Source organism: Leptodactylus fuscus, chromosome 3, assembly GCF_031893055.1.
Source record: "Leptodactylus fuscus isolate aLepFus1 chromosome 3, aLepFus1.hap2, whole genome shotgun sequence".
Taxonomy (NCBI): Eukaryota; Metazoa; Chordata; class Amphibia; order Anura; family Leptodactylidae; genus Leptodactylus; species Leptodactylus fuscus.
In genome coordinates, this window is record NC_134267.1 from 229,573,012 (window position 1) to 229,597,303 (window position 24,292).

General features: G+C 42.5%; 1 protein-coding gene across 1 annotated transcript in view; it reads right to left on the reverse strand.

Moving 5' to 3' along the window:
* The window catches only part of LOC142198593 (uncharacterized), a 138,948-nt gene that overhangs the window by 95,977 nt on the left and 18,679 nt on the right, over positions 1-24,292 (reverse strand). Inside the window, exons 5-8 of the mRNA XM_075269620.1 lie at positions 23,187-23,277; positions 17,145-17,182; positions 16,879-16,973; positions 12,628-13,101 (exon numbers count right to left, since the gene is read on the reverse strand). Coding sequence (XP_075125721.1) covers positions 12,628-13,101; positions 16,879-16,973; positions 17,145-17,182; positions 23,187-23,277 — 698 coding nt within the window. The remainder of the gene's footprint in view (positions 1-12,627; positions 13,102-16,878; positions 16,974-17,144; positions 17,183-23,186; positions 23,278-24,292) is intronic.

Sequence of the window (24,292 nt, forward strand, 5' to 3'; positions counted from 1 at the left end):
CTGTATGGTAGGAGGCCCAGGAAGACCCCACTTCTTACCCAGAGACATAAAGAAGCCAGGCTGGAGTTTGCCAAAACTTACCTGAGAAAGCCAAAAATGTTTTGGAAGAATGTTCTCTGGTCAGATGAGACAAAAGTAGGAAAAGGCCTCAACATAGAGTTTACAGGGAAAAAAAAGAGGCCTTCAAAGAGAAGAAGACGCCCCCTACAGTCAGACATGGCGGAGGGTCCCTGATGTTTTGGGGTTGCTTTGCAGCCTCTGGCACTGGACTACTTGACCGTGTGCATGGCATTATGAAGTCTGAAGACTACCAACACATTGTGCAGCATAATGTAGGGCCCAGTGTGAGAAAGCCGGGTCTCCCTCAGAGGTCAGGGGTCTTCCAGCAGGACAATGACCCAAAACACACTTCAAAAAGCACTAGAAAATGGTGGTGAGAGAAAGCCCTGGAGACTTGTAAAGTGGCAGCAATGAGTCCAGCCCTGAATCCCATAGAACACCTGTGGAGAGATCTCTTGATGGCAGTTTGGAGAAGGCCCCCTTCACATCTCAGGGGGGACCTGGAGCAGTTTGCCAAAGAAGAATGGTCTAAAATTCCAGCAGAGCCTTGTAAGAAACTCATTGATGGTTACCGGAAGCGGTTGTGCGCAGTTATTGTGTCTAAAGGTTGTGCTACCAAGTATTAGACTGAGGGCGCCAATACTTTTGTCCAGCCCATTTTTTGAGTTTTGTGTAAAATAACTTTTTTTTTCATTCTCTTTTGTGCTTTTTCATTGCAAGCAAAATAAATGAAGATAATACCAAAGAATTTGTGCTTGCAATCATTTTCTGGAAGAACACGAGTATTATCTGACATAATTGTAGGGGTGCCAATACTTTTGGCCAACACTGTATATCCAATGACTTACCAATGGGACTGGTGATCAGGTCATATCAGAGATTTGCAGCTCATATAAGAGAATACGCTACAGTTATATCCAATGACTTACCAGTGGGACTGGTGACTTCTTCTATGAATGGAGCAATCGTCTTATCTTCTCCACCTGGCTGATCCAACCATACCGTCCAGTCTTGAGTTGTCTCTGCTAAATTTAATGCACAGAAAACTTTCTGACTCCTCGCTCTTCTTGCACTTCCTCATTCAAAGATGGGAAAAAGCCCATCCTGGTGTTACATACAGTAAAGAGTCCCTAAACTGTAATGGTGTTCGCTTTATGACCAACACAGTAATGAGGTCCCGAGAGTGCCCCATGTATCTAAACTGACTGTGAAAGGTTGACTGGCACTGCCAAAAGGTCATAATTTATGAGATAACACAACTACACAGGGACCAAGTATTTCCATACTGCACAAACTAGGACCGTGAAGGCCAATAGTACCAGTATATAGCGGCCAAACAATACCACTACAGGTAAGCGAAACCTTGAAGATTCAAGTTGATCCAAAACAATTTTTTTTTATCGTACATATTACATCTTCACCATGGCTGATTTTCGTCATCACATAGTCTCTAAATAATACCATTATAACGGTGCTTAAAAAAACACAACACAAATGCCCAAAATAACCACCATACAGTGACCATATACTATAGTGGTACACACAGGACATATGCCAGATCTGTACATTATATAAGATGATACCCTACAGTTATATCCAATGGCTTACTAGCAGGACTGGTGACATTTTCTATGCCTGGAGTCGCCCCCTTATCTTCTCCAACCGGCTGATCCGACCAGCCATGAGTTGTCTCTGCTGAATTTGATGCACAGAAATATTTTTAGCTTCTCACTCTTCCACCACATCCACATTCTATTCAAAGTGCAACCCCATATAGTATTGTGCGTCCATTGTACACCCATGTCATATATTTCCTCATATACTATAATGCATGTGCCTACATACAGAATATGACCAAAATGGCGGTGGTGTTATGCAGTTCTTTATTGCCCTGCATTGCCCTCTCTAAATAATACCATTATAATGGTGCTTAAAAAAACACAATACAAATGCACAAAATAACCACCATACAGTGACCATATACTATAGTGGTAGACACAGGCCATATGCGAGATCTGTAGATTACATAAGAGAATACACTACACTTATATCCAATGGCTTACCAGTGAGAATGGTGACATCTTCTATGCCAGGAGTCACCCCCTTATCTTCTCCAACCGGCTGATCCGACCAGCTATGAGTTGTCTCTGCTGAATTTGATGCACAGAAATATTTTTAGCTCCTCACTCTTCCACCACATCCCCATTCTATTCAAAGTGCAACCCCATATAGTATTGTGCTTCCCATGTACACCCATGTCATATATTTCTTTATATACTATAATACATGTGCCTACATACAGAATAAGACACCCCCGGAGCCATCAGCAAAGGGGGACATGACTTTGGGATGGGGGAACCAATAACTCCTGCAGTTTCTTCTTCGTGCAGTAGTTGAGTAGATTTATACAGGCTGGGTCAGCTTTAAGAATATATCAGTGTATATTCAGCTTTAGGAGTATATATCAGTGTATATTCAGCTTTAGGAGTATATATCTGTGTATATACAGCTTTAGGAGTATATATCTGTGTATGTTCTGCTTTAGGAGTATACATCTGTGTATATTCAGCTTTAGGGGTATATATCTGTATGTTCTGCTTTAGGAGTATATATCTGTGTATGTTCTGCTTTAGGAGTATATATCGGTGTATATTCAGCTTTAGGAGTATATATCTGTGTATATTCAGCTTTAGGAGTATATATCTGTGTATATTCAGCTTTAGGAGTATATACAGTCCTATGAAAAAGTTTGGGCACCCCTATTAATCTTAATCATTTTTAGTTCTAAATATTTTGGTGTTTGCAGCAGCCATTTCAGTTTGATATATCTAATAACTGATGGACACAGTAATATTTCAGGATTGAAATGAGGTTTATTGTACTAACAGAAAATGCGCAATATGCATTAAACCAAAATTTGACCGGTGCAAAAGTATGGGCACCCTTATCATTTTATTGATTTGAATACTCCTAACTACTTTTTACTGACTTACTGAAGCACAAAATTGGTTTTGTAACCTCAGTGAGCTTTGAACTTCATAGACAGGTGTATCCAATCATGAGAAAAGGTATTTAAGGTGGCCAATTGCAAGTTGTTCTACTATTTGAATCTCCTCTGAAGAGTGGCATCATGGGCTACTCAAAACAACTCTCAAATGATCTGAAAACAAAGATTGTTCAACATAGTTGTTCAGCGGAAGGATACAAAAAGCTGTCTCAGAAATTTAACCTGTCAGTTTCCACTGTGAGGAACATAGTAAGGAAATGGAAGACCACAGGGACAGTTCTTGTTAAGCCCAGAAGTGGCAGGCCAAGAAAAATATCAGAAAGGCAGAGAAGAAGAATGGTGAGAACAGTCAAGGACAATCCACAGACCACCTCCAAAGAGCTGCAGCATCATCTTGCTGCAGATGGTGTCACTGTGCATCGGTCAGCAATACAGCGCACTTTGCACAAATAGAAGCTGTATGGGAGAGTGATGAGAAAGAAGCCGTTTCTGCACATACGCCACAAATAGAGTTGCCTGAGGTATGAAAAAGCACATTTGGACAAGGCAGCTTCATTTTGGAAACAAAAATTGAGTTGTTTGGTTATAAAAAAAAGGCGTTATGCATGGCGTCCAAAAAGAAACAGCATTCCAAGAAAAACACATGCTACCCACTGTAGAATTTGGTGGAGGTTCCATCATGCTTTGGGGCTGTGTGGCCAATGCCGGCATCGGGAATCTTGTTAAAGTTGAGGGTCGCATGGATTCCACTCAGTATCAGCAGATTCTTGAGAATAATGTTCAAGAATCAGTAACGAAGTTGAAGTTACGCCGGGGATGGATATTTCAGCAAGACAATGATCCAAAACACCGCTCCAAATCCTCAGGCATTCATGCAGAGGAACAAGTACAATGTTCTGGAATGGCCATCCCAGTCCCCAGACCTGAATATCATTGAACATCTGTGGGATGATTGGAAGCGGGCTGTCCATGCTCGGCGACCATCTAACTTAACTGAACTTGAATTGTTTGTCCAAAATACCTTTATCCAGGAACTGATTAAAAGCTACAGGAAGCGACTAGAGGCTGTTATCTTTGCAAAAGGAGGATGTACTAAATATTAATGTCACTTTTCTGTTGAGGTGCCCATACTTTTGCACCGGTCAAATTTTGGTTTAATGCATATTGCGCATTTTCTGTTAGTACAATAAACCTCATTTCAATCCTGAAATATTACTGTGTCCAACAGTTATTAGATATATCAAACTGAAATGGCTGTTGCAAATACCAAAATATTTAGAACTAAAAATGATTAAGATTAATAGGGGTGCCCAAACTTTTTCATAGGACTGTATCTGTATATTCTGCTGTAGGAGTATATATCTGTGTATGTTCTGCTTTAGGAGTGTATATCTGTGTATGTTCTGCTTTAGGAGTGTATATCTGTATGTTCTGCTGTAGGAGTATATATCTGTGTATGTTCTGCTTTAGGAGTATATATCTGTGTATATTCAGCTTTAGTGTATATACAGCTGTAGGAGTATATATCTGTGTATGTTCTGCTGTAGGAGTGTATATCTGTATGTTCTGTGTAGGAGTATATATCTGTTGTAGGAGTATATATCTGTGTATGTTCTGCTTTAGTATATGGTGCTTAGTGTGTTACTGTAGGGAGGGACGAGTTAGGAATAGATGTCACTTCCTGTCTCCTCCATCTTCATCCTCTTTCTCATCACAAGACCTGGATGAAGCATTTCCCGCCCTCCCGCCCTCTTTGCATCACTATGTTATACTTGTTTTTTATTTTTATTTTTTTCACATTTTCCTATCTAATGTATTATTGTATCATTGCTTTGTTACTGTAATTGTGTATTTGGCTCTATATATTCAATTATGAGATGACTGATGAGTTATTGTTGGGTATTATCCTTCTAAGCCCAAGGGAAGGGCAGTCCTCCAGCCATGGTTCTCTAGAGGTTTCCTCCACAGGTTTTTTTTCCTCTCCTGAGTGCTGTAGGATGACTCTTTGTGAGTCGGGGGTTTGCCATTATTTAGTCAGTCATGTGTAATAAAGTATTACGTGTCACATGGTCCATTGATAAACTGTCACAGCTTTACTTTTGCGGTTGAGGAGTCAGGTGGAAGTTGCAGGCAAGTTATTGTAGACTTATTTTAACTAATAGAGGAGGTTAAACCACATGGTGGTGAACAGGCTGAGCTTTAGAAATGGCCAGCCTGAAGGATGTCGTAATAGTAACGTCATCCAGGGGCGGGCACAGTGGTTAAGCACAGGGTCGTTGGTGCCCTTAAAGTGTACTGGCTCTGCTAGAATTGCAAGCCGGAGCGTGCTGCCCCCCTTTATTTATTTATTGCTGTCTGGCCGGGTACTGTATGTCAGACAGCTGGGGATCTCACAGTATTCGTGAATCCCAATGGTCTAGCACTTCACCTGACTCCTTCTGTCATTATTTTACTTCTGTGAGTTTAATAAAGCTGTGGCCATTTTGACAACCAAAATAAAGTATTTTGTGCATTTATTCCAAAGTCATTATTTACCGTAGTTTGGGTGGTTTTAAGAAGGAGTGAGGGACATCCCATATCCAAAGTCATGACCAAAATGGCGGTGGTGTTATTCAGTTCTTTATTGCCCTGCATGATATTTTCTGCATGCTTCACGATTTTTGCTAGGTCACAGGCCTGAACAGAGACATAGCTAGAAGCTCCTGTATCCCAGTGGATAATCTATAATGGGGCCCCACTTACCATGTGCTGTATATAATACTGGTGTCATTACTCTATATTGAGGCCTTTGGGATCCTTTAGATTCCAGGGACTAGAATCAAGTACTACATCTATACCCCATAGAGCTACGGCCCTGGGCCTAAAGCAGCCTGTTACTGAATAGAGATTGTTATTACTCTCGATCCATTAAAGGATTATTTCTATCTCTACAAAACACTGCTAAGGGTGCATTCACACTGAGTAAACGCTAGCTTATTCTGAACGTAAAACACGTTCAGAATAAGCGGCGTCTAAAGCAGCTCCATTCATTTCTATGGGAGCGGGGATACGAGCGCTCCCCATAGAAATGAATGGGCTGCTTCTTTCACTCCGTGCAGTCCCATTGAAGTGAATGGGGAGTGCCGGCGTGTACGCTTCAGCATGAGCAGAGCTTGTCGTATACGCCGGCACTCCCCATTCATTTCAATGGGACTGCACGGAGTGAAAGAAGCAGCCCATTCATTTCTATGGGGAGCGCTCGTATCCCCGCTCCCATAGAAATGAATGGAGCTGCTTTAGACGCCGCTTATTCTGAACGTGTTTTACGTTCAGAATAAGCTAGCGTTTACTCAGTGTGAATTCACCCTAAGATAGGAATAGCTGCTCCTAAGTCCAGGCTCCACAGGTGAACAGAGCTGCTCTACGCTGTTCCCAAAACATCTATAGAGGACAAAGGAAACAGTGTAGAAGATCTAGCTACACTGATTCTGTAACTCTTAAAAAGAATATGCAAATCTGTCTTCCATGATGTAATTAGGAAGTCAGCTGTTGCCTCAGTGTTGCAAACCAATAGAGGGCGCTCACTGGAATGTGCAAGCCTTTCTTCCCTGATGTAATTAGGAAGACAGAGTTTCAGTGAAATAACCCAATAAAGGCTGCTCCCTTTAACATCATGCTCGACCTTCCAAGAGGCCTTTGTTTTGCAATGACACTGGGATTATTACCAGGTATAGTCTCTCAATCGAGGACGGCCGTTTCGATGTACTTGCATCTCGTCAGCCCAATGTAAAGAAGACTAACCTGGTAGAGGTGAGAGGCTTAGACAGGGTTAAGGGGATATTGTCACTGCTTGGGGAGAGACCACCATATAGGTGTGTGGAGACTTATTAAGCCTTTAGTACTCCACTTCGCAAGGGACCATGTGAAGAATATGCAAATCTGTCTACCATGATGTAATTAGGAAGTCAGCTGCTGCCTCAGCAGCTGACTTCCTCCTCCCATTGACTTGCATTGATTTTTTTCAGGTGGAAAATGCTTCAGGAAACGCCTCAAAAAAACGCCTCAGGAATTTTCCTGAGCGGATTTTCCCTGACCAAATAACTCTGTGTAAACGCAGCCTTACGCTACTGAAACTGTGTAGCTCAGCTGTGTTATACTCTCCCCCATACTCATCTAGAGTAGCTACAGGAACAGCGATGAGCAGAACAATGCTCCTTTTTCCATAATTAGGGAGGGAAGGAGAGCAGTTTTCTCAATTTCAACAGCAATTTGCTGGGAATGGGAATAAAGCATTGATTCAAAGTTTTTCACTCCAGTCCTAAATCTAATCTTACCAGGAACCCCCACAGTGTATTATCTGTGTATTATACTATCTGTCTCAGTCTGACACCCTATTTCTCTAATCTCTCCCCACAAAATAAACCCCTACCCCTTCTGCATGGGCTTTTTATACTGCCTGTGGGGCATGAGTGGCAACTGACCAATAGTCAGTCATGAATCTCTGTCCTCTCTGATGAGGATCGCTTGTCAAGCATTTCGGGGCGGCCTCTTGATCATTGTGGTCATGATTGGAGACACATGTTTAGAAACTTTGTCTTTGCTTTCTCCATGCTATCTCATGGAGGTCAGCATTCTTTTTGCACATCCTTAAATAATATTAGACTGTAACGCCATATTACTTCTGCACCATCATCACAGTCTCTAAATTATACCATTATACTGGTGTTGAATAAAAAACCCAATACAAAGTTTCCAAATAACCACCATATAGTGACCATATACTTCAGGTCATATCAGAGATCTGCAGCTCATATAAGAGAATATGCTACAGTTATATCCAATGACTTACCAGTGGGACTGGTGACATTTTCTATGCCTGGAGTCGCCCCCTTATCTTCTCCAACCGGCTGATCCGACCAGCTATGAGTTGTCTCTGCTGAATTTGATGCACAGAAATATTTTTAGCTCCTCACTCTTCCACCACATCCCCATTCTACTCAAAGTCAAACCCCATATAGTATTGTGCGTCCCATGTACACCCATGTCATATATTTCCTTATATACTATAATGCATGTGCCTACATACAGAATATGACCAAAATGGCGGTGGTGTTATGCAGTTCTTTATTGCCCTGCATGATATTTTCTGCATGCTTCACGATTTTTGCTAGGTCACAGTCCTGAACAGAGACATAGCTAGAAGCTCCTGTATCCTGGTTGATAATCTATAATGGGGCCCCACTTACCATGTGCTGTATATAATACGGGTGTTATTACTCTATAGTGAGGCCTTTGGGTCCCTTTAGACTCCAGGGCCTAGAAGCAATTATTACACCTATACCCCATAGAGCTACGACCCTGGGCCTAAAGCAGCCTCTTACTGAATAGAGATTGTTATTACTCTCGATCCATTAAAGGATTATTTCTATCTCTACAAAACACTGCTAAGATAGGAATAGCTGTTCCTGAGTCCAGGCTCCACAGGTGAGCAGAGCTGCTCTACGCTGTTCCCAAAACATCTATAGATGACAAAGGAAACAGTGTAGAAGATCTAACTACACTGATTCTGTAACTCTTAAAAAGAATATGCAAATCTGTCTACCATGATGTAATTAGGAAGTCAGCTGCTGCCCCCCCCAGTCAGCTTCCTACTCCCATTGACTTGCATTGATTTTTTTTTCAGGTGGAAAACGCTTCAGGAAACGCCTAAAAAAAACGACTCAGGAATTTTCCTGAGCGGATTTTCCCTGACCAAATAACTCCGTGTAAACGCAGCCTTACGCTACTGAAACTGTGTAGCTCAGCTGTGTTATACTCTCCCCCATACTCATCTAGAGTAGCTACAGGAACAGCGATGAGCAGAACAATGCTCCTTTTTCCATAATTAGGGAGGGAAGGAGAGCAGTTTTCTCAATCTCAACAGCAATTTGCTGGGAATGGGAATAAAGCATTGTTTCAAAGGTTTTCACTCCAGTCCTAAATCTAATCTTACCAAGAACCCCCAGTGTGTATTATCTGTATATTATACTATCTGTCTCAGTCTGACACCCTATTTCTCTAATCTCTCCCCACAAAATAACCCCCTACCCCTTCTGCATGGGCTTTTTATACTGCCTGTGGGGCATGAGTGGCCACTGACCAATAGTCAGTCATGAATCTCTGTCCTCTCTGATGAGGATCACTTGTAAGGCATTTTGGGGCGGCCTCTTGATCATTGTGGTCATGCTTGGAAACCCATGTTTAGAAACTTTGTCTTTGCTTTCTCCATGCTATCTCATGGAGGTCAGCATTCTTTTTGCACATCCTTAAATATTAGACCGTATCGCCATATTGCTTCTGCACCATCACTACTTTTTGTCATCACATAGTCTCTAAATTATACCATTATACTGGTGATGAATAAAAAGCCCAATACAAAGTTCCCAAATAACCACCATACAGTGCCCATATACTTCAGGTCATATCAGAGATCTGCAGCTCATATAAGAGAATACGCTACACTTATATCCAATGACTTACCAGTGGGACTGGTGACTTCTTCTATTCCTGGAGCAATCGTATTATCTTCTCCACCTGGCTGATCCAACCATACCGTCCAGTCTTGAGTTGTCTCTGCTAAATTTAATGCACAGAAAACTTTTTGACTCCTCGCTCTACATCTGCACCATGGCTGCTTTTTGTCATGACAGTCTCTAAATAATATTATTATAATGGTGCTTAAAAAAACACAATACAAATGCCCAAAATAACCACCATACAGTGACCATATACTATAGTGGTACACACATGTCATATGCGAGATCTGTACATTATATAAGATAATACACTACACTTATATCCAATGGCTTACCAGTGGGAATGGTGACATTTTCTATGCCTGGAGTCGCCCCCTTATCTTCTCCAAGCGGCTGATCCGACCAGCTATGAGTTGTCTCTGCTGAATTTAATGCACAGAAATATTTTTAGCTCCTCACTCTTCCACCACATCCCCATTCTATTCAAAGTGCAACCTCCATATAGTATTGTGCTTCCCATGTACACCCATGTAGTATACTTCCTCCACTGAGATTTCATATACTATACAGCTTGTGCCCACATATAGAAAATGACCCAATGCTGATGGTGTGATACAGTTCTTTATTGCCCTGCAGGATATTCTCTGCATATTTCATGATCTTTGGTAGGTCACAAGTCTGAACAGAGGCGTAGCTAGAAGCTCCTGTATCCTGGGGGATAATCTATAACGGGGCCCCCAATTACCATGTGCTGTATATAATACTGGTGTTGTATTACACCATATTGAGGCCTTTGGATCCCCTTAGATTCCAGAGCCCAACACGACATGTATACTGCATATAGTTACGACCCTGGGCCTAAAGCAGCCTGTTACTGAATAGAGATGTTTATTAATCTCAGGGTAATTCCTATCTCTACAAACCACTGCTAAAATGGGAATAGCTGCTCCTAAGTCCAGGCTCCACAGGCGAGCAGAGCAGCTCTACACTGTTCCGTAACTGCCATATCGGAGAATGGAAACAGCGTACAAGATCTATCTATACTGATTCTGAACTTTTAAGCTACTGAAACAGTGTAGCTCAACTGTGCTACACTCTCTCCCATACTCATCTAGAGTAACTACAGGAACAGCGATGAGCAGAACAATGCTCCTTTTTCCATAATTAGGGAGGGAAGAGAGCAAATTTCTCAATCTCAACAGCAATTTGCTGAGAATGGGAATAAAGCATTGTTTCAAAGGTTTTTTTTACTCCAGTCCTAAATCCAATTTTTCCCAGAACCCCCACAGTGTATTATCTGTGTATTATACTATCTGTCTCAGTCTGACACCCTATTTCTCTAATCTTTCCCCACAATCTCAATCTTAACAGCAATTTGCTGGGAATGTTTACCCAGTCCTAAATCCTATCTTCCCCAGAACCCCCAAAGTATGTTATCTATGTATTAGGGAGGGTTCACACGGAGCATGAACGGCCCGCAAAAGTTCATGTGGCGTCTACGTGCCACATCACGCGGCACGTAACTCCGTGTGAACCCTCCCATATACTACCTGTCTCAGTTTGAGACCCTATCTCTCTAATCTCTCCCCACAAGATGGACGCCTACTCTTTCTGCCTTGGCTATTTATACAAACTGTGAGTTCTGACTGACTACTGGCTAATTATAAGTCATCAATATTTGCCCTTTTTAATAACGGTTACTTGCAAGGTATTATGAGGAAGCCTTCTGATCACTGTGGTCATGTTTAGGAACACAAGCTTAGAAACTTTGCCTTTGCTTTATAGACCATTCCTTTCAATCAGTTTGGAAAATGGATTTGAACCCAATTTTTTTTTAACGTTTTGTCCGAACCCATTTTGTTCCAAACTGATTTGCTCATCTTTAGATAACATTAGATGATAACCATATATTACATCTGCACCATGACTGCTTTTCATCATCACATACACTTCATCCACTTGGCTGATCCCACCATATTGTCCAGTCATGAGTTGTCTCTGCTGTATTTAATGCACAGAAATTTTTTTGACTACACTGGAGCTCTGTACTTCATAAAAGTTATATCCAATGACTTACCAGTTGGACTGCTGACATCATCTATGCCTGGAGTCGCCCCCTTATCTTCACCCGGCTGATCCGTCAAGCCATCAGTTGTCTCTACTGAATTTAATGCACAGAAATCACTTTGACTCCTCGCTCTTCCAACACATCCTCATTCTACTTAGAGTATACCCCCGTATAGTATCATGTTTCCTATATACGCCCATGTATTATCTTTGCTCCTCTGTGCTCTCATAGACTATAATGCATTTGTAATGTATTTTCCCAGGGAGACTCAAAGGATCCCATGTCTGCAAGGCAACAGTGCAAACCACTGGCAGTCCCAGTACATCATATTGTATCTATACCCAGGATATCTGTCAAATAATAGAAAATGACAATGGAGTTCCAGGCCTATAGCTACCTAATATTGTGATAGGGAAGGGGGTACTGGGTAACACAAAAAAAGGATGAATTTGTTGTTTTGACAAGGCTGCAGAAAAACACTAAAGTAACACTAACCAAAACCTACTGTGTTATCTAAAAGGAACACTAAACTCAGCACTATACCACAGTGACCGTCTACAGCTTTCATTTTGGATGGCAAGTGCATTGGAGGCGGAGCTTAGCTACAATAGCAGGGCTTAGACGTCCTTGTCTCTTATTGCAGACAGAGCAGTCGTGGATCATTCCTGTTACAGTCAGATTGATGTTTGTAAGAAGGTTGGAGAGTCTAATGATTGATCTTCTAAAGCAAATTATTACAGATTGTTGTGAGTAACGTTAAATGTCAAAGTTCTTACCACATAAATTATTTTCACATGTGCCTTTGCATTGTGAGCACCATTCACCGGATACATATGGGGTAGCCGTTTTAACCAGAGGATTATTTCTGAAGGGTATTGAAAAGAAATAGGTTATAATTTCTATCTGCAGAAAAAAGTATGGTGTAGTATATAGAGGTTCTGTCCTGTGTGGTGTAGTATATAGAGGATCTGTCCTGTGTGGTGTAGTATATAGAGGACCCGTCCTCTCTCCTGTGTGGTGTAGTATATAGAGGATCTGTCCTCTCTCCTGTGTGGTGTAGTATATAGAGGACCTGTCCTCTCTCCTGTGTGGTGTAGTATATAGAGGATCTGTCCTGTGTGGTGTAGTATATAGAGGATCTCTCCTGTGTGGTGTAGTATATAGAGGACCCGTCCTCTCTCCTGTGTGGTGTAGTATATAGAGGATCTGTCCTCTCTCCTGTGTGGTGTAGTATATAGAGGATCTGTCCTGTGTGGTGTAGTATATAGAGGATCTCTCCTGTGTGGTGTAGTATATAGAGGACCTGTCCTCTCTCCTGTGTGGTGTAGTATATAGAGGATCTGTCCTGTGTGGTGTAGTATATAGAGGATCTCTCCTGTGTGGTGTAGTATATAGAGGACCCGTCCTCTCTCCTGTGCGGTGTAGTATATAGAGGACCTGTCCTGTGTGGTGTAGTATATAGAGGATCTGTCCTGTGTGGTGTAGTATATAGAGGATCTGTCCTGTGTGGTGTAGTATATAGAGGATCTGTCCTGTGTGGTGTAGTAAATAGAGGATCTGTGCTGTGTGGTGTAGTATATAGAGGATCTGTCCTGTGTGGTGTACTATATAGAGGATCTGTCCTGTGTGGTGTAGTATATAGAGGATCTGTCCTCTCTCCTGTGTGGTGTAGTATATAGAGGATCTGTCCTCTCTCCTGTGTGGTGTAGTATATAGAGGAACTGTCCTCTCTCCTGTGTGGTGTAGTATATAGAGGATATGTCCTCTCTCCTGTGTGGTGTAGTATATAGAGGATCTGTCCTCTCTCCTGTGTGGTGTAGTATATAGAGGATCTGTCCTCTCTCCTGTGTGGTGTAGTATATAGAGGATCTGTCCTCTCTCCTGTGTGGTGTAGTATATAGAGGATCTGTCCTGTGTGGTGTAGTAAATAGAGGATCTGTGCTGTGTGGTGTAGTATATAGAGGATCTCTCCTGTGTGGTGTAGTATATAGAGGATCTGTCCTGTGTGGTGTACTATATAGAGGATCTGTCCTGTGTGGTGTAGTATATAGAGGATCTGTCCTCTCTCCTGTGTGGTGTAGTATATAGAGGATCTGTCCTCTCTCCTGTGTGGTGTAGTATATAGAGGAACTGTCCTCTCTCCTGTGTGGTGTAGTATATAGAGGATCTGTCCTCTCTCCTGTGTGGTGTAGTATATAGAGGATCTGTCCTGTGTGGTGTAGTATATAGAGGATCTGTCCTGTGTGGTGTAGTATATAGAGGATCTGTCCTCTCTCCTGTGTGGTGTAGTATATAGAGGATCTGTCCTCTCTCCTGTGTGGTGTAGTATATAGAGGATCTGTCCTCTCTCCTGTGTGGTGTAGTATATAGAGGATCTGTCCTCTCTCCTGTGTAGTATATAGAGGATCTGTCCTCTCTCCTGTGTGGTGTAGTATATAGAGGATCTGTCCTCTCTCCTGTGCGGTGTAGTATATAGAGGATCTGTCCTCTCTCCTGTGCGGTGTAGTATATAGAGGACCTGTCCTCTCTCCTGTGTGGTGTAGTATATAGAGGATCTGTCCTCTCTCCTGTGTGGTGTAGTATATAGAGGATCTGTCCTCTCTCCTGTGTGGTGTAGTATATAGAGGATCTGTCCTCTCTCCTGTGTGGTGTAGTATATAGAGGACCTGTCCTCTCTCCTGTGTGGTGTAGTATATAGAGAATCTGTCCTCTCTCCTGTGTGGTGTAGTATATAGAGGATCTGTCCTCTCTCCTGTGTGGTGTAGTATATAGAGGATCTGTCCTCTCTCCTGTGTGGTGTAGTATATAGAGGATCTGTCCTGTGTGGTGTAGTATATAGAGGATCTGTCCTCTCTCCTGTGTGGTGTAGTATATAGAGGATCTGTCCTGTGTGGTGTAGTATATAGAGGATCTGTCCTGTGTGGTGTAGTATATAGAGGACCTGTCCTGTTTGGTGTAGTATATAGAGGACCTGTCCTGTATGGTGTAGTATATAGAGGACCTGTCCTGTATGGTGTAGTATATAGAGGATCTGTCCTGTGTGGTGTTGTATATAGAGGACCTGTCCTGTGTGGTGTAGTATATAGAGGATCTGTCCTCTCTCCTGTGTGGTGTAGTATATAGAGGATCTGTCGTCTCTCCTGTGTGGTGTAGTATATAGAGGACCTGTCCTCTCTCCTGTGTGGTGTAGTATATAGAGAATCTGTCCTCTCTCCTGTGTGGTGTAGTATATAGAGGATCTGTCCTCTCTCTTGTGTGGTGTAGTATATAGAGGATCTGTCCTGTGTGGTGTAGTATATAGAGGATCTGTCCTCTCTCCTGTGTGGTGTAGTATATAGAGGATCTGTCCTGTGTGGTGTAGTATATAGAGGATCTGTCCTGTGTGGTGTAGTATATAGAGGACCTGTCCTGTATGGTGTAGTATATAGAGGATCTGTCCTGTGTGGTGTTGTATATAGAGGACCTGTCCTGTGTGGTGTAGTATATAGAGGATCTGTCCTCTCTCCTGTGTGGTGTAGTATATAGAGGATCTGTCCTCTCTCCTGTGTGGTGTAGTATATAGAGGACCTGTCCTCTCTCCTGTGTGGTGTAGTATATAGAGGACCTGTCCTCTCTCCTGTGTGGTGTAGTATATAGAGGATCTGTCCTGTGTGGTGTAGTATATAGAGGACCTGTCCTCTCTCCTGTGTGGTGTAGTGTATAGAGGATCTGTCCTCTCTCCTGTGTGGTGTAGTATATAGAGGATCTGTCCTCTCTCCTGTGTGGTGTAGTATATAGAGGACCTGTCCTCTCTCCTGTGTGGTGTAGTATATAGAGGATCTGTCCTCTCTCCTGTGTGGTGTAGTATATAGAGGATCTGTCCTGTGTGGTGTAGTATATAGAGGACCTGTCCTGTATGGTGTAGTATATAGAGGACCTGTCCTGTATGGTGTAGTATATAGAGGATCTGTCCTGTGTGGTGTTGTATATAGAGGACCTGTCCTGTGTGGTGTAGTATATAGAGGATCTGTCCTCTCTCCTGTGTGGTGTAGTATATAGAGGATCTGTCCTCTCTCCTGTGTGGTGTAGTATATAGAGGACCTGTCCTCTCTCCTGTGTGGTGTAGTATATAGAGGACCTGTCCTCTCTCCTGTGTGGTGTAGTATATAGAGGATCTGTCCTGTGTGGTGTAATATATAGAGGACCTGTCCTCTCTCCTGTGTGGTGTAGTGTATAGAGGATCTGTCCTCTCTCCTGTGTGGTGTAGTATATAGAGGATCTGTCCTCTCTCCTGTGTGGTGTAGTATATAGAGGACCTGTCCTCTCTCCTGTGTGGTGTAGTATATAGAGGACCTGTCCTCTCTCCTGTGTGGTGTAGTATATAGAGGATCTGTCCTCTCTCCTGTGTGGTGTAGTATATAGAGGATCTGTCCTGTGTGGTGTAGTATATAGAGGATCTGTCCTCTCTCCTGTGTGGTGTAGTATATAGAGGATCTGTCCTGTGTGGTGTAGTATATAGAGGATCTCTCCTGTGTGGTGTAGTATATAGAGGATCTGTCCTCTCTCCTGTGTGGTGTAGTATATAGAGGATCAGTCCTGTGTGGTGTAGTATATAGAGGACCTGTCCTGTATGGTGTAGTATATAGAGGACCTGTCCTGTATGGTGTAGTATATAGAGGATCTGTCCTGTGTGGTGTTGTATATAGAGGATCTGTCCTCTCTCCTGTGTGGTGTAGTATATAGAGGACCTGTCCTCTCTCCTGTGTGGTGTAGTATATAGAGGATCTGTCCTCTCTCCTGTGTGGTGTAGTATATAGAGGACCTGTCCTCTCTCCTGTGTGGTGTAGTATATAGAGGACCTGTCCTGTATGGTGTAGTATATAGAGGACCTGTCCTGTGTGGTGTAGTGTATAGAGGATCTGTCCTCTCTCCTGTGTGGTGTAGTATATAGATGATCTGTCCTCTCTCCTGTGTGGTGTAGTATATAGAGGATCTGTCCTCTCTCCTGTGTGGTGTAGTATATAGAGGACCTGTCCTCTCTCCTGTGTGGTGTAGTATATAGAGGATCTGTCCTCTCTCCTGTGTGGTGTAGTATATAGAGGATCTGTCCTGTGTGGTGTAGTATATAGAGGACCTGTCCTGTATGGTGTAGTATATAGAGGACCTGTCCTGTATGGTGTAGTATATAGAGGATCTGTCCTGTGTGGTGTTGTATATAGAGGATCTCTCAGCACTCTGCTGCTCTCAGTTAACCTGTGTATATGACTTACCTTGGGCAGTATTGACAATGAACTATGTATCTAGATGAAACATTTGTACATTTTGTAGCCGCACATCCAATCTGGTTTGAGTCTGCCCTAATGGCCTAAACAAAGACAAATGGAACATAAAAAAGAAGGTAAAAATAACATCTTCGGTGTCTCATTTGTATAGGACATTTGTATCAGTGAATACATCAACTGGAAGACAATTGTGCTACACAGAGTATAGTGCTACAGTATATACTGCACATCCACAATATTTGTATATCCCTTACCTGTTCATATATGTGTACAACAAGTTCTAGGGTTTCTCCTGGAATCATACAAAACTCATGAGTGGCCAGGGCAGGTGTTAAATATGAATGCTATACTTTATTTATCTACCCCTGGTACTTCGTTGTACAGTCCAGGTCCCCATTCCTTCCCATGCTGGGACTCGCCGGGCCAGAAGCAAAGAAGCTCACATGACTAATGAGACCATTCACTAACCTCAGTAGTCAGTGGAGAGTCACTCACATACATCACCTGTTCCTTACCAACAATAGCTGAGGCCACCGATTGGTCCAGCAGTCATGTGAACCTCTTTTCTTCTGGCGCAGTGAGTCCCAGCATGGTAGGGAATGGGACCTGGACTGTACAACGGAGTGCCAGGGAAAGTTGAGTATGAGTTTTTGCACCACCAGACTTAGTCCTACCAAGACTTTTTGTTCGAACTTGCAGATAACCTTGAATTGATGGACTAGCAGGAGCTGGCCGGATTTTTGTCTGTGTTTTGTCTTGTCAAACCTCAAGTGTTGTAACAGCTGAAGTGTGGAAGGAATTAATTTTGTGTATAATGTATCAGCTATGGATGCAAGTGAATAGATAATGTTATGATATTGTGTCACGAGATGCCTATCCAGTATGTGTTTGTGATAAGGCAGTGTTTTGTTTTTGTGCTTTACAGTCTTCCACATCGGTATCGTTATGTACATCATATGTGTGTGATACGTATAAGGTATAGGTCTATTTATTTCCTGTATTTGTATACCTGCATTTGTTTCAGTATATATTTACAGAGTGCGGTAAAGGGGTGTTATATAGGAGTATAATCTACTGGTACTATTGACATATAAAGTGGCATGCAGAAGTTTGGGTACCCTGCATGGCTAGTACCTAGTAGCACCTCCTTGGGAAAGTATCACAGCTTGTAAGTTTTCGTAGCTAGCCAAGAGTCTTTCATTTCTTGTTTCAGGGATTTTCATCCATTCCTCTTTGGAAAAGTCTTCCAGTTCTGTGAGATTCTTGGGTCGTCTTCCATGTTCTGCTCTTTTAAGGACTAGCCAAAGATTTTCAATAATGTTTAGATCAGGGGACTGTGAGGGCCATGGTAAAACCTTCAGCTGACGCCGATTTACGTAATCTATGGGTGATTTTGATGTGTGTTTAGCATCTTTATCTATTTTTAGAAGCATCCTCCTCCTCATCCTCCTCCTCCTCCTCCACCTCTTTACTTTACTTAAAGAATTTTTTTCTGAAATTTCATTGAATCCATTTTTCATTCTACCAGTGAAATGTTCCCCGTGTCATTGGCTGCAACACAACCCCAAAGCATGATTAATCCATCCCTATGCTTTGTGGTAGGAGAGATGTTCTTTTCCTGAAATTATGTGCCGTTTTATCTCCAAGCAAACCCTTGACCATTGTGCCCAAAGAATTCTATTTTATCCTCATTGTCAACAGGACTTGTTTCCAAAATGCATCACACCTGTATGGATGTTCTTTTGCAAACTTCTGAAGGCTGAATTTTATGGTGAGGACACAGGAGTGGTTTTCTTCTGATGACTTCATGATGACTTCATGATGGCCATATTTGTGCAGCTATTGCTGAACAGTAGAACAATGTACCATAACTCCAGAGTCTGCTAAATCTTCTTGAAGGTCTTTTGCAGTCAAGTGGGAGTTCTGATTTGCCACTCTGGCAGTCCTATGAGTACCGTATATACTTGAGTATAAGCCGAAATTTTCAGCACAGTTTTTGTGCTGAAAAAGCCCCCCTCGGCTTATACTCGAGTCGAGCAAAAAATTATTATTTTTTATTGGGGGGGGGGGGGGGGAGTGTCTATGACCAGCTTTAATAGTAATGTATAGAATCTCCCATAATATAGTGGGGGAAAAAAAAGAAGCTTTAAAAAATATAATAAAATAAATTAAAGTTCTAAATCCCTCCTTTCCCTAGAATACATATAAAAGTTGCAAATGACTCTGAAACACAAACACATTAGGTATCCCTCTGTCAGAAAGTGCCCGGTCTGCTAAATACAGGGGATCTGCAGTGCTCCTGTTCCGTTGGGAAGGGGTTAATAGGAGCACCGCAGATACCCTATAGTCAGCCAGGCTGAATTCCAAGTGGGGAAAAAAAAAAAACAGTCCTCAAGCTCAGGGAAGGGGCAGACAGACAACCAAAACACCCCCTCCCCTTCTCCAGCACCCAGCATCTACTGCACCCAAACACTCCGGCCATTTTAATTTTTGAAATTTTCCAGTAGCTGCTGCATTTCCCCCTACTTTTCCAACTAACTGGTAATTTATAGAGATGAACAGTGTTCGATTGAATAGCTATTCGATCAAATATCAGGCTGTTCGAGGTATTCAATTCCAATCGAATACCACGCGGCAAACACAGTAAAAGTTTGATTCCCCTCCCACCTTCACTGGTGCTTTTTTTGCACCAATAATTGTTCAGGGGAAGTGGGACAGGAACTACGACAACGGAGGCATCGAAAAAAATTGTAAAAAGCCATTGGCTGCCGAAATTAGGTGATCTCTGATTCATAAGAATAGTGTCTGCTATGTTTGTTTCATTTTAGTTTTGGACAGATAGGGAGAGCTTGGTCTCAGGGTGAGAAACAGATTTTAGCGTTGTCTAGGCAGGAAAACATTTTTGTAAAACAGCTCTTTTCAGAACTACAGTGAAGGAACACTGTACACATACAGTGAACCTACCAATGATGCAGTAGGGTAGCAGCAGGGGATGTGGGAAAAGACGTGGATATCCAGCTGGGTATCCAGTCCAAAGTCTAGGTACTGGAGAGGGGCTGCCAGCACCCACTTCACTCATCCTCCTCCTCCAACCCTAATGTAATACTTAAAGAACCTCACTGAGGTTACCTCATTAATTTTTTAGGGCTCCACCTCAAGAGCCTGCAAATCAATTTTTTAGGGCTCCACCTCAAGTGCCTGCAAATCATTGTTTTAGGGGTCACCCAAAGGGCCTTACACTCTGCTGCTACAAGGCTCAATTCACTATAAGGGCCTACTATTCTGCAGGTGCAAGGCTCTACTCACCCAAAGGGCCAAAAACTAAGCTGGTTAGAGGTTCAACTCACCCAAAGGGCCTAACATTCTGATGGTGCAATGCTCAACTCAATTAAAGGTACAACGTTTAGATGGCTTCTTTCCAAACCGAGGGTGATCCCTTTTAGAGATGAGCGAACAGTAAAATATTCGATATTCGTTTCGAATAACTGCTCAATATTCGACTATTCGAACGCATATCGAACCCCATTATAGTCTATGGGGAAAAATGCTTTGTTTCAGGGGATCCCACCATTCGACTCAGGAGAGTCACCAAGTCCACTATGACACCCCAGGAAATGATGCCGACACCCTGGAATGCAACGGGGACAGCAGGGGAAGCATGTCTGGGGGCATCTAACATGCCCAAGTCACAGGATTACATCAGGATCCCTGTCAGCTTGCGATATGTGCGAGCTGACTTTTTCCTATAGGAATGCATTGACCAGCGTTGATTGGCCGAATGCCATACAGAGAAAGCATTCGGCCAATCAACGCTGGTTCTGCCGGAGGAGGCGGAGTCTTATATTGGACCAGAATGGAGACTGCTGTGGACCGATCTTAGACTCCGCCTCCACTGGCAGAACCAGCGTTGATTGGCCTAATGCTGTATTCTGTATAGCATTCGGCCAATCAACGCTGGTCAATGCATTCCTATGCCGAGATGTAGCAGTGCTGGCCTGCGCTGAGCTCAACTACTCCGAAGATGCTAAATCAGAGATGAAGCAGTTCTGGCCGCACACTCAGCTCGGCTACTCCGAAGATGGAAGTTGCTACATCGGAGATGAAGCAGTGCTGGCCACGCAGTCATATCGGCTACTCCGAAGATGCTACATCGGAGATGAAGCAGTGCTGGATGTGCGCTCAGCTCGGCTACTCGGCGTTGAACCCTGCTGCACACTCAGCTCTGCTGCATCTGATGTAGCAGTGCTGAGTGTGCGTTGAACCCTGCTGCACCAAAAATGGAAATTTGAATATCTATTCGATCGAACGGTGTTCGTTCATCTCTAATTCCTTTCAGTAAGATCTGATGGCTGTTTCAGGCCCTGATTATCCTGGTTGATCGTGTTCAGTAATGAGGCCAGCTCAGCATGAGGATATTCTACGTTAGGTTGTCCATGCCCACTAATATGCATGAAGACTCGATCACAGTAAATGTCCTTATTTTTCTCCAATTCAATCTGTGAATGAACTGCTCTGACAGATGGCCTAGGCACTGCTGCAATGGCAATCACTGGGTTTTCCTGTTCTGGTTCCAAAGAATCTCGTGTCTTACTTGAAAAAGAGACAATCTTAGTCTGACTGCTGGTTGCTTGTGCTCAGCATTTGGAGTTGGGTCTGTCAGCGTTGTGATGAAATCCTCACACACACACACACACATACACACACACACATCCACAATGACAGTTGAGGGTGGGTACTGATGGATTTCCCATTGCCTATTCTATGTGTGGCTGTCATGGGCAACATGATTTAAAGGGGTGCTTGGTAATGTTTCTTTAGCTTAAAATTTGGGATTCTGTCCATACAATTGGGGAGGAAAGAAGGTTCCCCTGCTGTCCCAGTTGCATTCCAGGGTGTTGTCATCATTTGCTGAGGTGTGATAGTGGACTTGGTGACCCTCCTGAGTCGAATGTGGGATCCCCTGAAACGAAGCATTTTTTTCCCATAGACTATAATGGGATCCGATATTCGTTCGAATAGTCGAATATTGAGGGGTTATTCGAAACGAATATCGAATATTTCACTGTTCGCTCATCTCTAGTAATTTAGTCACCAACTTCCTAAAATGAAAACATTTTTATAGAGAAAAAAAAAGAAAATAGAGCTATAAAGTTTTTTTTTATTACCTGGCTATAACCAAGAATAGGATTAACGTTCCCTCCTACATCGGAAGTAGAGTTCTTTTTTTCACTTGCCCAAGAGAAAACAACTTTATCCAAAGGGTTCAAAGAAGCTGACGCGTAGAAAATATTTCCACAATAAGCCTCTACAAAATAAGAGTTTTTTCTGTTTTAAAATTTTTTTTCACTTGCAACGACCATTTGCTACAATTATAGGTATAGCTAAGAATGCACTGATGCAAAGTTTCAGCTCAGGCCCCTGGTGCAATTTCATCTTACACTTGAACAATGTGGTCTTGTACCCTTCAACCAGGTATGTTGCTGGGGTCTTAAAAGACCCAAGTCCTGTTTTGCCCTCTCCTCCTCCAAATATACAGTTTCTCATAAATCTATAAGACAACTTTTGTAACATATCAGCTTAGATACAGTGGTTCATCTCTCTGTATGTATGGTAGCAAACCTTTATAATGGCAGACATGGACAGATCTGAGTCACTGTATGTATGGTAGCATACCTCTATGAGGGTTACCGGGAAGAGCTGGGTAACTTCCGAACCATACTCAACAACATGAAGTAATGGTATTAAGGTGGTTGCAGTCTAGTATAATAAAGCTAGGAAGAGCCAAAAACACACCCAGATAATTCTGGTGTGCTGCTGCTTGTTGTAGCTGACTAAATATGTTTATATTCACCTATACATCTTCTCATTTACCTATCAATGGCCTGTAGTTTCTATTATGATATGCAGCACTCCCCAAGATGCACCACATTAATATATTTTATTAAAACTGGTTATTTTGTGCCACATATCTTTCAATAAGTCATACAAAGATGGAAGAACACATCTATCTATCTATCTATCTATCTATCTATCATCTATCTATCTATCTATCTATCTATCAATCTATCTATCTATCTAGACACATATGCTGTGTTTCGTTTGCTCCATAATAAGTAGCTGTTACCTCCTTTTCAAGGCCTCTTATCTATATAATGATGCTAAACTGGTTTTACATTAACGATTAAATCACAGACAGTGTTTAACTGTAAAATAAATATTTGAGGACACTCTATTAATTCTGGAACCGCAATGCAAAAAGAAGATTGTTTTTATCATTATTATTTTTGCATATTTACCTGTTGAATATGTACTGGAAAGACGGCTGGGTTCAGCCGAACATGTTACTGTAACGTTCCTTGCCATGTCTGCAACTTCTTCATTCCATACCTTAATACAAATATATAAAGATCAACTATTTTTTGTTGCATGTGTTCAAATAACATTTAAACAAGATGTATCTATTCTATGTGGTGTAGTATATAGAGGATCTGTCCTGTGTGGTGTAGTATATAGAGGATCTGTAGTCTCTCCTGTGTGGTGTAGTATATAGAGGACCTGTCCTCTCCTGTGTGGTGTAGTATATAGAGGATCTGTCCTCTCTCCTGTGTGGTGTAGTATATAGAGGATCTGTCCTCTCTCCTGTGTGGTGTAGTATATAAAGGATCTGTCCTCTCTCCTGTGTGGTGTAGTATATAGAGGATCTGTCCTCTCTCCTGTATGGTGTAGTATATAGAGGATCTGTCCTCTCTCCTGTGTGGTGTAGTATATAGAGGATCTGTCCTCTCTCCTGTGTGGTGTAGTATATAGAGGATCTCTCCTGTGTGGTGTAGTATATAGAGGATCTGTCCTGTGCGGTGTAGTATATAGAGGATCTGTCCTCTCTCCTGTGTGGTGTAGTATATAGAGGACCTGTCCTCTCTCCTGTGTGGTGTAGTATATAGAGGATCTGTCCTCTCTCCTGTGTGGTGTAGTATATAGAGGATCTGTCCTCTCTCCTGTGTGGTGTAGTATATAGAGGATCTGTCCTCTCTCCTGTGTGGTGTAGTATATAGAGGATCTGTCCTCTCTCCTGTGTGGTGTAGTATATAGAGGATCTGTCCTCTCTCCTGTGTGGTGTAGTATATAGAGGATCTGTCATCTCTCCTGTGTGGTGTAGTATATAGAGGACCTGTCCTCTCTCCTGTGTGGTGTAGTATATAGAGGATCTGTCCTCTCTCCTGTGTGGTGTAGTATATAGAGGATCTCTCCTGTGTGGTGTAGTATATAGAGGATCTGTCCTCTCTCCTGTGTGGTGTAGTATATAGAGGACCTGTCCTCTCTCCTGTGTGGTGTAGTATATAGAGGACCTGCCCTCTATCCTGTGTGGTGTAGTATATAGAGGACCTGTCCTGTGTGGTGTAGT